Source organism: Herpailurus yagouaroundi, unplaced genomic scaffold (genome assembly GCF_014898765.1).
Source record: "Herpailurus yagouaroundi ecotype Mexico unplaced genomic scaffold, PumYag 28, whole genome shotgun sequence".
In the NCBI taxonomy this organism is placed as follows: domain Eukaryota; kingdom Metazoa; phylum Chordata; class Mammalia; order Carnivora; family Felidae; genus Herpailurus; species Herpailurus yagouaroundi.
This window is the reverse complement of record NW_024412376.1, coordinates 115,973,239-115,988,522: the sequence shown is the minus strand read 5'-3', so window position 1 is coordinate 115,988,522 and position 15,284 is coordinate 115,973,239. Positions and strand designations below refer to the sequence as shown.

General features: G+C 32.5%; 1 protein-coding gene across 1 annotated transcript in view; it reads right to left on the bottom strand.

Annotated features, from left to right (window-relative positions):
• Positions 1-4,100, bottom strand: part of TECRL (trans-2,3-enoyl-CoA reductase like) — a 98,273-nt gene extending 94,173 nt beyond the window's left edge. The window contains exon 1 of the mRNA XM_040482290.1: positions 3,783-4,100. Within this exon, the coding sequence (XP_040338224.1) occupies positions 3,783-4,016 (234 nt within the window). The 5' untranslated portion in view covers positions 4,017-4,100. The remainder of the gene's footprint in view (positions 1-3,782) is intronic.
• Positions 4,101-15,284: the final 11,184 nt, after the last annotated feature.

Sequence of the window (15,284 nt, the reverse complement as noted above, 5' to 3'; positions counted from 1 at the left end):
GTGAAAATTTGTCAGTTTGGATATATTTGAAAGTATCACTGAGACGATGGATTACATGTGGGGTATGAGATTAAGATAGGAGTTATGATGCCTCTAAGTGTTTGACTTGAGGTATTCGAAGGATGCAGTTGCCACTTATTGACTTCGGAAACTCTGTGATAAAATTTTGAGGTAAGACCACGTGTTCAATTTTAGATATACTAAGTTTGAGATTCCTAGTAAGCATCCAGATAGATGGGTGGGTAGATACATAACTAGATACATAGATAGATGCATAGGTAAATATAGATAGATAGATGATAGATAGATAGATAGATAGATGATAGATAGAGATACATACAGAGATGTATGGATACATAGATAAATGGATTGACAGTTGAGGAGAAAAAGATAAGCTACAGTTACATATAATATATGTCATCAATAGATAATATTTGAAGCTATGGGACTTCAAAAAGGTAAATGAGTAAATATTGGGAGAAGTTTCAATGACTGAGTTGGTGACAGTCCACACCTAGTAAGTCAGATGATGAAGAAGCAGCAAGAGAAAATGGAGAAGCAATGAAATAAGTTTGTTTTTTTTTTAAATATGTCTATTATCCTGAACTCATATAGCAAAAGAGGAAGAAGTACCTATCAGTGGCAAATGTTGCTGATACGCTAAGATAAAGCATTAGAATTGACCTTTGGATTTTAGCAAGGAATTTTTGCTGTGGCAAAATCAAACTGAAAAGGTATGGAGGCAAATGCCTAAATGGAGTAGTTTTAGGATCGAATGAAAAGAGAAATGTGGATAGACCATATGAAGAGGATGAAAGTAATCATAGAAATAAAGCAGAAGCTGGAGAAGATAGTGAAGGCAAGAGGTTTTTGCGTTTGGGGGTGTGTGTGTGCATGCAGGCATGTGTCTATGCATGAATGTGTGTGTGTGTGTGTGTATGTGTGGGTGCATGTACATGTGTATGTGATCTTAAGTAAAAGAACATGACTCAGTATATTTTCTTTAATCCCAGGAATTCTTTTGATGTTTTTGTTTCATGAATATCTTTAGTAGATACATTGTCTATATCGAAGTTTAAATTATAGTACCTAGATGAAAACTAACTTTCTACTAGAGGTCAGCATATATTACTAAAATACATATATTCTGCTCAAACTATTTGAATATTTATATCTAATCTATGCATTATAAGAAATCATGTCAATGGGCAATTATCAAGGAGTCAAATTTAAACTCTGCTAGTATCACAAGGTTCATCACTTATTTTTTTTTTACATTTATACACATTAAATTTATCTCTCCAAATGATTATTAAAACTAATATATATATATATATATATTAGTTTATATATTGTGTTCAAGGCATCATGACAAATATGTTACATATATTATTTTTAGTTTTCATTCCAAGCTTATGTACAGATTTTATTAACCTATTTTCTAAATAAGGGTCCTGGTGATCAGCATGTCAGAGTTTTCTGCACCTTGATAAATATGATTGATGCAGCAGGGATTTGGTCCAGATATATTTAATTCCAACGTCCATGACTTTTAACTTTTACTGCTTTGTAACACAGTGCTTACTGAAAGATAGGCGCTGTCATAAGCAATACTTATTTAGTATGTTGAGTAGAGCCAAGTACAATGAAAGGCACTTAACATGACCTTACTGCTAAGATAGCTGTTACTTTGTCTAGGCAAAACAGTATCCTGAACAATAAACAAAATCAGTCTTTCTCATATTTATAAATTTGAACTTTTAGGAATCATGAAGCAAAAAAAAGTGAATTAATCCAGATTTTTTTCTTTTAAATGTCTTGCATTGTTGGGACAATTTATCAAGCCACCAAACTAAAACAAGACAAAACAAAATCCAGTTTTACTGACAAGTCAAAGACTTGGATGTTTTAACTTCCACATCATCTGGTGTTAATTGTGCAATAAAGGCTGGTGAGGAATCCAGAAATAATCCCCTATGTGGCCTACTGAGTTTCCCTAAAGGTTTGCTACTGGTAGTGCAATTACAAGAATTACTGAAATGTAAGCAAAATTTCTATACCAAAATTCCTTTTCTTTTTAAAGGAGATAGTTTATTGACTATACCACAAAGGAGGGATAACATGACAGCAGAGAGGCTGTCTGCCTTTAAACCAAAATTCCTAAACCAAATCTTTGTCTCTAAAGAATATTGGCTTTCTGCATGCTCAATTTCTTTCACAATTTAATTAATAATTGAAAATGTAAACCCCCATGTCTTACCTTCAAATAAAATCTCAATATCAAAATTTAAATATATGGGAAAAAATAATTAGCAGCCCATTAGCGGTTTCTCATTACTCTGAGATGGATTTTGCATCAAGGTTTAGACACAAGTCAGAAAGGACACAAAAGCCAGTCTCATTTAGAATCTTGATCTTTGAAAATCCTTGACCAATTCAGTATCTATTCACTACCTTCTTTCCTTTAATTTAATTGTATTTTTCTGATGAGTTTTAAATTTTTAAGAGTGAAATAATACAAACATCAGTAACCTCTGGGTGATTTTTTGTTTTGTTTTGTCTTAGTCTTGTATGATATAAAAAAACCCAAAAACCTTATTGAGGTATTAAAATAGAAGTAAATTACAACATGCATGAAATTTATGTTAAAATTCTATTACCACAATATATATTCATTTATATATGACTCTAGTGGTAGTATTGAAAAATAATGTGATTTGGAATTCCATACAAATAGTTTTGAATCTCTTGCATTCCACTTATGAACTTTATGAACTTGTAAAGTTCTTTATCTTTTATTTCCATATGTAAATAAAAGTTACTGTTACTAGCTAATAGGTTGGTCATAGATTTACAATTACTAAGTGAGAAAGTACGTATGATCTTCTGCAATTAAAAGCAGGAACAGTTTTGTCTCTCCCTCTTATCCAGAAACATAGCTAGAGTATAGTTAAATGAAATCAGTGACTGAATTTTATTTTTAGAACAATACAAAAAAACTTATTTGACATGTCTGTATAGCAAAATAAATGAAAATATATTGTTGTAAAAAATGTCAATCTTTCTCAATAAATTAAACTACTAGTGACCTTTCAAGCCAATGAAAAACAGACAATGGATGAAATATTGTATACACATACGTATATCCATGATGTACACGTATATTTATGTGTTAATTTTCTAACCCAGGAAGTATATATTTTATCTTTTCTGAATGAAACATCTTTGACGTGAATATAAAAATGTTTAACATATTAAGCGAGACTTTTTTAAGGAATTTAAACACTGTAATTTTGAAATAAGTAAACTTTCCATAAAAAGCGAGATGTTCATTTTTCAAGACAACGAATTCTAAATAATTTTCAAATGACTAGACTGTATCATATATGCTAAATATCATTTTTAGTAAGTTTGTCGCCTTTCGCTTGCTATTTTCTGTGAACACTAATAAACTCTATGATAATTTGAATACGTAATGAAGTATACAGAGAGAAAAACCTAGGGAAATTTTGTTGTGAAGGCTGAGAAGCTGAGCATTGGAAATTTTACCTCTCCACAATGGTCCACCTTAACAGAAAAAACAGACATAATAATTAGCTACTATTTAAACTGACTATGAATATCTTCCACTGAAATAGTATATGAAGTATCTATCCTACTCATCATAAAACTAGCGTTAAAAGCCAGGACTATGTTTTGATACAACTTCGTCAGCATTTAATCAAGTGACCAATAATCTTTGGTGCAGATAAGAGAAATTTAAGTGAACAAATATAACTTACCTTATCCACAATACATATCTGCTTTCTTGTTTGAGCATCAAGTACTTCAATCTCAAAGTGCGTAGTTTTTGAATGTTTAACTACTGGAATTGATTTTAGAGGGCCCGCTGAGAGCACAAAATGCGACAAACAGTGGAAGTTTCTCAAGTCATTCTTCAGGATGGACCGTGTAGCTCCTCGGGAAAATATTTCTCTCTTGCGTTCTGAAGCAAGGGGCTTGTGCCTTTTGAACATTGTGTGAATTACCAGGAGAATCTGTCATGTCAACAGAAGACACTTGCCAGTGTGTTCCCTTTGCACCAGTTTAAATACTGTGGGTGAAACCAGGAAAGGTCAAGTGCCATGCCATTCCAAGAGTTCAGTTTTATTTAGCAGGCTTGAAAACAATGACTGATCCTTTTCTATATATAACACACTATTGTAAATTGCTGCAGTGTAGAGGATTACTTTACCAGCATTCCAATTATTTCTTGCTTTCTCCTTTTATCTCTGCTTCTTAATATGGCCACTAGTATCTGAAATTCCAAAGCAAGAAAAGAATAGAGTTTTTATCTCTGAATTCTGCATGCACCTCAAACCAATATATTATTACTGACACATTCACATTTAGATGTATTTAAAATTAGCATAGGGATATCTTATAGATAAATTAAAAAACACCTAGTACATAATTACATAACAAAATTTTGTAGAAGTGTTGCTTAAGAGAAAGATTTGTGGCATGTTTTAAATAGATATAAATAAATATAACTATATAAATATATATTTAATATATAAATATTAAATGTTATATAGCACAATATAATATAATATAAATTACATATACAAATAAACATATATATGTTACAAAAAGGATGAATTCTTCACTGTACAGGGAATAGAAAGATGGAACATCATCTATGAGATTGGAATACGTAGAAAGCAATTTTATAACTTAAGGAAAAATAAGTAAATCTCATTTTAACATTTCTAAACATTATATGTTATTGGCAAATCTTTGAATTGATATAAAAATTTAATACTAAACATTACATTTACCACAGCACTAAGTTATGACAAATTCAAATACTATCATTATGAACAATGAAGAATGTTAAACAACCTGGAAAAAGGGGTTTGTTGAAAAGACTCAAAGCACTTGGATACCTATATATCTGGTGAAGAAACAACTGAAAAATATCCAAAATATATTGTCACTGATTCAAAGGGATATTACAGGAAAATATTCTGAGATTTATTTACAATGAAGACATGAAGAGTCAAGTGGCCAGAATTATAGAGAAGTGAATATATATGTGTGTGTATATATATACATATATATATATGGCTAATATTTACTGTTATAATTAAACAAAATAACATAATGATTTTTAATTGTGACCAAACATTATGCAATGAAGATCCACTTACACATTGTGCAGTTATCATTTTCATATTCTAGACAACCATTACATTCAATATGTAATCTTTTAAAAACAGAGAAGACAAAAATATATATATGTTTGTGTGCCTGTTACACATACACACGTGTTGTGCAATTTCACCACCCAAGTTGCACAACACTCCATCCCTTTTCTCCCACAGCTCAGATCTAATCCATTAGAAACCCAGAACACAGTCTTCTCACCATCCCACAGCGACCTTCAAAGCATCAACCTCACCTGTGTTGCTTTTCCAAACTAGTCTTTCTGTGTGAATACTGGGCGATCTATTATCATTTTAATATAGCAGCTAGATTGATCAGGCTCTATGCAAAAGCAGACCTTGCAATAATCTGCTCAACACACTGCAGAGTCTTTCTATTTTATGTAGCAAAAACTCCGAAGTTCTCCGCGAAGGTCTGTAGGATCTGCATCATCAGCACCTTGTTATATTTCTGATCTCATCCCTTAATCTATCTATCTACAGTGCCTAGCACAGTGTCTGGTACACATTAGGTGCCCAATAAATATATATTAAACAAACAATCAGTAAATGTATCTCAAAGGTGTAGCAGAATGGGGTGATGCTAATAGCATGCTCAGGTAAACTACCATCTTATACTAAAATGACTAAACATATCCTGTAGGTCTCTCCAGATATAGTTTCTATTTAAAAAAAGGAGTAGTCTAAAGGACACAGGAGTTGAACTGAAAGAGCTCCCATTGCCAAAGTTGGAAAAATACAAGCAAGAAAATAAATGCTGATGATAATGGATTCTAACTCAAAGAGCATTATAAATATCCATGAGTCCATACTGTTATGAATAAATGATAAATAAATAAATAAAGATAAAAGGTGGGTTTTCCTTACACAAGAATTCCAGATAGTATATATAGATACTCTCTTCCTGCATGTGGATTTCACTTAGTGACACACTTACAAAAATAATGAATGGAAGGGAAAATAGAAACGTTATGGAGGAGAAAACTGGAAGGTAGAGAGCATTTTAACCAAGAGGCCAAGTTTAAGATCACCATGAAAAGTCATGGTGATATCATGTACCCAATGATATCATGAGGTGAAGACATTTCACCTCTGTGGTACTCTTCCAAAAGTTCACTTCCTCAGTCTAACCTTGAGAAAAATCAAGACAAACACAAATTGAGAGACAGTCTACAAAATACTTACTATTTTGAAAAACTCTCAAGAATTTGAAAAAGAAGGAAAAATTGAGAGACTGTAACGGATCAAAAGAAAATCTGTGGTAGCATGACTAAAAAATTCAATGGTGTCCTGTTTCCTGGAACAGAAAAAGAAATCAGTGGAAAAACCTGTGAAGTAAGAATAACATTTGTATATTAATTAATAGTGTTGTATCAATGCTAATTTCTGAATTTTGATGAATATACCATTGCTATCTAAGATGTTAAAATTAGGGGAAGCTGGGTAAAAGTACACACACAGAAAAACCTCTCTATACCTCCTTTTCAATGTTTTTGTAAAATTACTCCAAAATGAAAAGTATAAAATAAATATACACCCATCCCAACACATAAAATAAGGAATAGATAAAGAGAAAAATGGAACTGAAAGACATTTAAAATAAGAAACTTTCAGATTTTCATCTGTGTCAATCACTCAAGTTAAAAATTTTGGAAGAGAATAAAAATCACTTTAGATCTTATGCTACTTATTATTTCATTATGTATTTTGGAAGTAGTTTTAAAAATAAAGTGATTTATATTTGCTATGGTGTTCTCACAAGATTATTGCTAAATAGATCATAATAAAAATAACACCCTTAATTAATATTTGTTTAATACTAGACCTAGAATATCACTTTGTAAACTAGATTTCAATTTAAAATATATTTAAAATAGAAAAAAAAGGATTACTAAAAGATGCAATCTCAAATCAGAACCTTTATTCTAATTGCATTTATTTATAGTAAAGTGTGAAGGAGAAGAGTTAAGATACTATTGTTCTTTACCTCCATATTTTTCATTCATTTTTGACAGAAAGTTACCCATTTCAGTATATTTTCCATTTGAAGTACCATTTTAAAATATTAGATTATTTTAAACAATTAACAGGCTAATTTTTTGGAGCAGTTCTAGTTTACAGAAAAAAATACATAATTGAATGTGCAGAATTCCTATATACTCTTCCTCTTCTGCAACACAATTTCTTCATTAGTGTGGAATTTTGCTACAACTGAACCAATATTGACAGATATTTCTTAATTAAAGTGCATACGTAGTCTTTGTGTTTACAGTTCTTTGAGTTTTGACAAATGTATAAAGTCATGTCTCCACCTTGATAAGATCATACAGAATAGCTTCACTGACTTGAACATGTCCTGAGTTCCAACCTCCACTGTTCCCCTGTCCCAAACCCATTGGTCACAACTGATCTTGGTGCTATCTTCAAAGTTTCACTTTTTCCAGAATATCATTAATTAAAATTACATGATATGTAGTATTTTGAGAGTGGCTTTTTTCATTTGGCTGTAGGCTTTTAAGTTTCCTCCACACTTTTTCATAGTTTGATTTCTCTCTCTCTCTCTCTCTCTCTCTCTCTCTCTCTCTCTCTCTCTCTGTCTCGTGTGTGTGTGTGTGTGTGTGTGTGTGTGTGTGTGAATAATCCCTTCGTGTATGGGTATACCACAGTTTTTTTATTCATCCATTTATTGAAGGACATCTTGGCTACAGCTATAAACATGCATGTTCAGGTTTTTTTGTGAATATAATTTTTAATTTATTGAGGCAAGTAACTAGGTGTATTAATCCTGGATGGAATGATAGGCCTATGTTCAGCTTTATATGACCCTATCAGACTGCCTTCCAAAGTAGTTGTACCATTTTTCATTCCCACCAGCAATAAATGAGAGTTACTCTTGCTCCATCTCTTTATCAGAATTGGATGAAGATGTTGTCAGTGTTTTTGATTTTGGCCATTTTAATAGGTGAGACATAGTATGTCATTGTTTTAATATGCAATTTTCTAATGGCAAATGTGAAACATTTTTAGGGAGCACCTTTTTTTATGTTTATTTGCCATCTATATATCTTCTATGGTGAAATGTCTGTTCAGATTTTTTGTCCAATTTGTAATTTTTCTTCTTACTGTTGAGTTTTAAGAGCTCTTTGTATATTTTAGATATAAGTCCCTTATCAGATACGTGTTTTCCAAAAATCTTCTTCCAGTCTGTGGCTCACCTTCTCACTCTCTTAACATTATCTTTTGCAGGGTAAAAGCTTTCCATTTCAGTGAGGCCCAACTTATCTTTTTCTTTTTTTTTCATTCATGGATCATGCTTTTGGTGTGGTATCTAAAAGGTTATCACTAAGCTACAGATTACCTGGATTTTCCCCATGTTATCTTCTACCTTTCTAAACCTGAGTAGTTATAATACTAGTTCACAGGAAAATGAAATTTATTCATAATAATCACAGTAACAGGCAGTGTTTAACCTAGTTCCATTAACACCAACAAATGTCTGCAAGCATACTATACTCTTCCCCTGTGAAGTTTATATGGTCTTATTTTTTCTCCAACTTTCCCAATTTTAGTGATACCAATGAACTATGAAATGGGCTCTGAATCAGCAAGCCAAAAGCAGATAGGAAGAACCTTAGTAATACAAAAATAAATTGTTTTCTGACTCCCCAGAGGATATGAACTTTCCCAAAATAATATTTTATATGCTGATCTATTATACAAGTTTTCTGAAAGTCCTGAACCTACTAAGTGGCTGAAACCACTGATATTAACATTTCAACTAATACATAATAAATGAAAAAATATACATAGTAACTGAAAAACTATTTTGGCCACATGAAATAAATCACTTGTAAAAGAAGTAAAGGGACATAAGAGCAAAGCAGGTGTTATTATAAAGTTTCCATTTTACATTTTTGACCAACAGATTAGGATAGCTGATCTAAACCAATTATCAGTAAAAAAAATAATGATAAATGAATCAGTTCAAATTACAGACAAATCCTAGTTGCTGTATTCAAAAAGGCAGTGTGGGTGAAATGTAGGGGGAAGAGGTCTGGTATTAAAGAAAGAGATGTGGCTTCTTATTCTAACTCTGCCAGGGTGAGCTGTGTGATATTGGCTACACTAGGTAACCTCTCTCAAAAGTAGTTATAATGAACGTTCACAAAATGAGTACATTCTCATGATGATCTCTAATGACCTTTATGACTATGATTTCTAAGTCATATTTATTTATTGATTGATTTTTCTTTTTTTCAAGTTTTGTAATTGAAATTCCAGTATGTGAGTGATGAATCATTCAATTCCACACCTGAAAGTAACAGTACACTGTATCCAAATAATAGTTAAAAGACTGCTTCCTGTTTAAAATCAGCCATAAGAGAAAAGAAGAAATAGAATCTCCATAATAGTTTTCCCTCACAATACTACTGGACAGTTAAGTAATGCTTGTAAATCTGTGATGTTACTCTTAAATCAGACTGGAGTGCAAATATCTCTACTTCACCAAGTGCTATGGTGAAATTAGTGGTTTTCTGAAAGGCACATCCGTTGGTCTGAGATTTAATTTTTGTAAAGAAATTTGAGTAAAACAAAGTCTCATCTTTTGAGTACAAGGCTCAAATTTTTTGTAAAATCAAAATATCCATCCATGGAAGAGGAAAAATGAAAAAGAGGGGATACAATTTAATTTCATGGTTTCAAGCAAACTATGCATTTCTGTTTACCTTTATTGTATTTATTTATTATTTATTTATTTATTTATATTTTTAAAAATTTTATTTTAGTGAAAGAGAGAGAGTGCACATGAGGGGGAAAGGGTGGGTGGGGGGGGAGAAAGAGAGAGAGAGAGAGAGAGAGAGAGAGAGAGAGAGTAAAGCCCAAGCAGGTCCCACCCTCAGTGCAGAGCCCTATGTGGGGCTCAATCCCACAACCCCAGGATCACAACCTGAGCAGAAATCAAGGGTCAGTGGCTCAACTGACTGAGCCACCCAGGCACCCCGTGTTTATTTATTTATTTTTCTTAAATTTAGAAATGACTATTTACTAAAATGTTTCCTTTGGATTATTAATACAAATTACAAACTTATCACAAACCATTCAATTTCAGTCATTACTTCAGCTCTGCTTCACTCCCCTTCATTGCAGACTGTGCTTTTATTAGGACAGTTGGCTAGACCCTCTCTTGTGTTCTTTGAATCATTCCTGGAGAGTTTCCAGATCATTCAGGCCTGTCCTTCCCCAGAGCCTGTCTTAAGATTGCAGTTGTTCTGTGATGTGTGGTGACACAGGCCACCCTTTATTTTGGGAGCCAAGCTCATAAGTATGCCTCTTTCTTTCAGGAATTCTCTGTCAGGAATGGTGTGGACCATTGACCTTTTTTCCTCAAAGTTCAAAGAAGGACTGAACAATTCCTATACAATTATTGTTTCCTCTACTTTGGTAGGTTGTGGGGAAATCATGGTCACACAAAAATTTAAGGTTCAGTGTGAGAATTGAGAACTCAGTTTGTTTATTTTTTATTACATGAAGCTGCTTTTTTCATTCTGGTGGGAGATTGAGGCAGGTGCCCTTCTTTGGTTTCATAGATCTTCACGAAAACCTAAAGTACATCACAGAGATGAGGCAGTACAGGGTGAGGGTATTAACTATCCTCATCATTTAAATGCACATGTAAAACAAATCCTTAAAAATGAGATGTTTGAAGTGCATTTTCAACTGGAAGCAGAATGATTGACTATCAATATTTGAAACACCATCTTATTTTATGATTCTGTGGGATTGTCATATTGTTTTCATTTTGATGCATTTTACACCACAATATTTACATAATTTAATCTACTTAGAAAAGGTTACATCAATGCTGAAGTAGGTGGTATTCACAGAATAAAAGCCAATCCTCATTCATACCAGGCTTATTATGGTCCAGGCAGTGTACTCCATGCTTATCCACACAGCAACTGGATAAGGTGGTTTTTTATCCTAATTGCAGAAACTGAGAGAGAGAGAGTTTAAGTAAATTGACCAAAGTGATAGTCAAAAAGTAGTCACTAACCAGTCTAAGTTCCTGATCGCTTCCCAGTATGACTTTTCATGACTACATACATACAGGTACATAGCCAAGTATATATAGCTAGGGGACTCTTATTTACTTTTACATTCAATGCTTGTGACTGAAAAATGGTAGACACATACACATTTTTCAAAGGCACACTTTCAAACCTTAGGGATTCTTCACTCACAGTATCATCTATGTGAATATGTTTTTGTATACAAATGTGTGCGTGTGTGTGTGTGTGTGTGTGTGTGTGTGATGACAGGGCAATCAGTACTGTTCTTTGGAGGGTTTACTATTAATGAAATAGCAGATACAATGTCCCTTGAAAAACACATAGGCTCACACTTCTCTGGCTTTTTATTCACTCTAAATTTGCCCGATGAGTCACTTTTCTGCCATTCTTAGATCACAACTATTCTGGGATTTATATTGGGCCATAGTGATACCTGGAGTTATGCAATTTTCTTAAGGACTGAAGTAGCCACTGAAGGGTCATTATATTTGCTATATAAGAACATTAAACTGCACTGTGTTGAATAGTCATTTTATTCTGTCTTCTGACTTGATATACAATGCAGTTTTTATAAAAGAATTACATTTTCTTCACATTTCAGGATTCATTTCAGTTAATGTATTTGTGAAATAATACAGCATAGTAGCTAATATGTAGTAATGGCATTTAATAAAATTTAATGAATAAATTAATTCATAGCAATAAATATGCTTAAGACAGTTTAAAGAGATCAATAAAATATAGTTTTATGTTTGTAAGTATAGTCAATATCACTATTGGGGTAGAATGGTGTGGGACCAAAACATTTCTTTGATTACATTTATGAAGAAAGATCCAGTCAAAAACAGTCTTACTTAAACCCTGCCATGTCTGTCTCCACTGAAAGAATGGAGTGACACTGGGTGAATAAGGAGAATCACTTATCAGGACGATATAAAATCAAGTTTAAGTATCTTTTATTCTAGGAGAATATATGATCACATAAATAGTGAAGAATGGCATTTCTTTGCAGTTGAAACCAACTAATAAGGAATAATAGAATTACAAAGACACCACTTTGCTACCATCACAATTTTTTTCCAGGGAAAAATCTTCAATAGACAATAAAACAAGATATTCTCATAGTTTTAAAGTGTCTCCCCATAAAGTAGTCACTAATTACAGAATAAAAATGTGATATTTCATTGAAGAAGCTTGGCAGCCATCACAATAAGTGGTATATTTTAACATAAACAAAAATGGGATAAACTGATGCCTTGTATCCCCTGATATGACTTGCAGAGAACATAATATTGACTCTGTAATATTCCTTCCAAAAAACAATTGTTCATTCTAATCATAAGAAAATGTCAGATAAAAATAAACAAGACCTCTGGACTAAATTCTTCAAAAGTACAGTGTAAAAGAATGAGTCAATAACTCTTCCAAACGAAGAAAGACTAAACAAACATGAACAACAACTAGTATTTAATTCTCTATTAAAAGCGGGATCAGGAAAAAAACTTTCAGTTATAAAATAAATAAATCATGGAGATATAATGTATGCATAGCAGCATAGGAATTAGTCAATAATATTGGAATAATTTTGTATGGTGACAGATGTTAACTAGAATTATCATGGGGATCATTTCATAATGTACAAAAATATGGAATCACTATGATGTATCCCTGAAACTGATGGGATATTGTGTCAATTATACATCAAAACAAACAGACAAACAAAAGGATGAATTTGAGATCATTGAAGAAACAACAAATTATATATTAAATAACATTATTGTATAAAAATTTATTGTGCTAAGTTTGATACGTCTATCATAGTTCTGAAAGAGAGTGTACTTAGGAAATAAATGCTGAATTATTTAGGGGGAAAGGGCCATGACATCTGAGACTAACTCTCAAATAGTTTAGGAAAATTCATACAAGTCAAAAATGGTAAATTTGGGCTAAGGGTGTTCTTTGTATTATTATTGTTACTGTTTTTTAAGCTAGTTACTATTTAAAAATAAGAAGTACTTTTGTTATAAATGAAGAAGTTATTATATGGAACACTCAGAAGAGATGAAAGATAAGTACACTAGGGTATAAGCCTTTAATTTAATATATATTCCACATTTGCAATGAGATTAGACATAAACAATAGTAGCTATATGCAGTTTTCCGAAAATCTGTGATATCTTGCAACTTTTATCCTCCTGGTAAGTTTATTGGTAGTTTTACATCTTGGCTAGTCTTCAGTGCCATGACTTTCACCATTATGATATCACATCATTTATATTTTAGTGCAGTCCACACACGAAAGGCACTCAATAAATTATAGAAATGAATAATTACCATAAAATTACTATTCAATTCACTTTTCACCAACTACCTTATACTGGTATCAGTATGAAACTATGAAAGAAACTATGAAAAAATGCCATAAAAGTAAGCATCATTTTTCTCCTAATATTAGAGTTATTTCTCAAGACTCTTCTTTTGTCTGCAAAGATTAATAAATTGGCAGGATGGTTTTATAAACACCCTAAAATTTAGCTCTAAATATCACATAGATCATCTACTCAGTGCTAAAAAATAATATGTTAATTATTTAACTCCTGAATGATAAATACATTTTAATATGTTTATAATTAGGTATGTTTACATTAATATTATTTTAACTATGAAATAAACCTGAATAAGTATATCTACCAAACAAGTGTTATGTTTATTTACTCTGGTTAATCAGTCTTATTATTATGCCCATTAACCTTAAAAACACTAAAGCCAAAATAAATCAATGAAAGTTAAAACTTTTGAAGGTTAAATGCTAATGAAAAAGAAAAGTAAATATATGTATATAGACCTACATGAAATTATTCACATGTATCAAACTATAGAGAGAAAAATCATATCTTAATAATAAAAGTTAACTGGAAATTATTATATGATATAAAATCATTTCTCTCCTCTTCACTTATAGGAAGAGACTTTGATTATTTGTTAGGAAAGGGGCTAATCTTTACTCTTCATCTACTCCCTGCACATCTGTATTTAGCTGAACATATCTGAGTGTCTGAGTCTTTTTCCCCTTTATTCCTTCAACATTTTTACCCCACTCTGTTGTCTCCCAAATGTTGAATATTCTGCACATGACAATAAGAAAATATAAACAGTGGTAAGAGAAGTTCCACATCTGTCAGTAAACTGCCTCTGTGCCTATGTGTATTCCTACTTTTTTATACTCATAATTACAGGATTAACCATTCTCCCACCCAAGGTCAGAACTTCCAGTTGTATACTCCCATTTCCTTTTGCCGGGTGAAGAACATTGTTCCAGAAATTACCTCTCAGTTTTCCATTTCATCAATTTTTACTTCTTTTTACTGTATCATTAATATCACCTTAATACACATGTCATCATATTCCTTATATCTAAAAAAAATAAAAACTTTGTTTTTACCCATATCTTCTCCAGCTAGATACCCCTTATTCATATGTTCCTCTTTCAATAGAAACGTACAAAATTGTATTTGAAATCTTTGTCCCATTCTTTTTCCTTCTATTCCCTTATGCACTCATTTTAATATGTCACTTGCTCATACCCAGCTGTTCTTAACAAGATCACCAGTGTTGTCCATTCTTGCAAACCATTTTCAGTTATCGGTCTTCAGTGTTCTAAGCAGTCTGCAGCATTTAATGCAGTAAGTCTCATTCTCTACAACATCTTCATCAGGTGCCTGGGTGGCTCATTCGGTTCAGTGTCTGACTCTGATCATGGATCATGATCCCAGGATCTTGGGATCAAGCCTCATGTTGGGCTCTGTGCTGAGCGTGGAGCCTGCTTAAGATTCTCTCTCCCTTCTTCTCTTTCTCCTTCTCCTCCTCCTCCTCCTCCTCCTCCTCCTCCTCCTTCTCCTCCTTCTCCTCCTTCTCTTTCTTCTTCTTCTTCTTCTTCTTCTTCTTCTTCTTCTTCTTCTTCTTCTTCTTCTCCTCTCCCCTTCCTGCTCACTAAAATAAAAAAAAA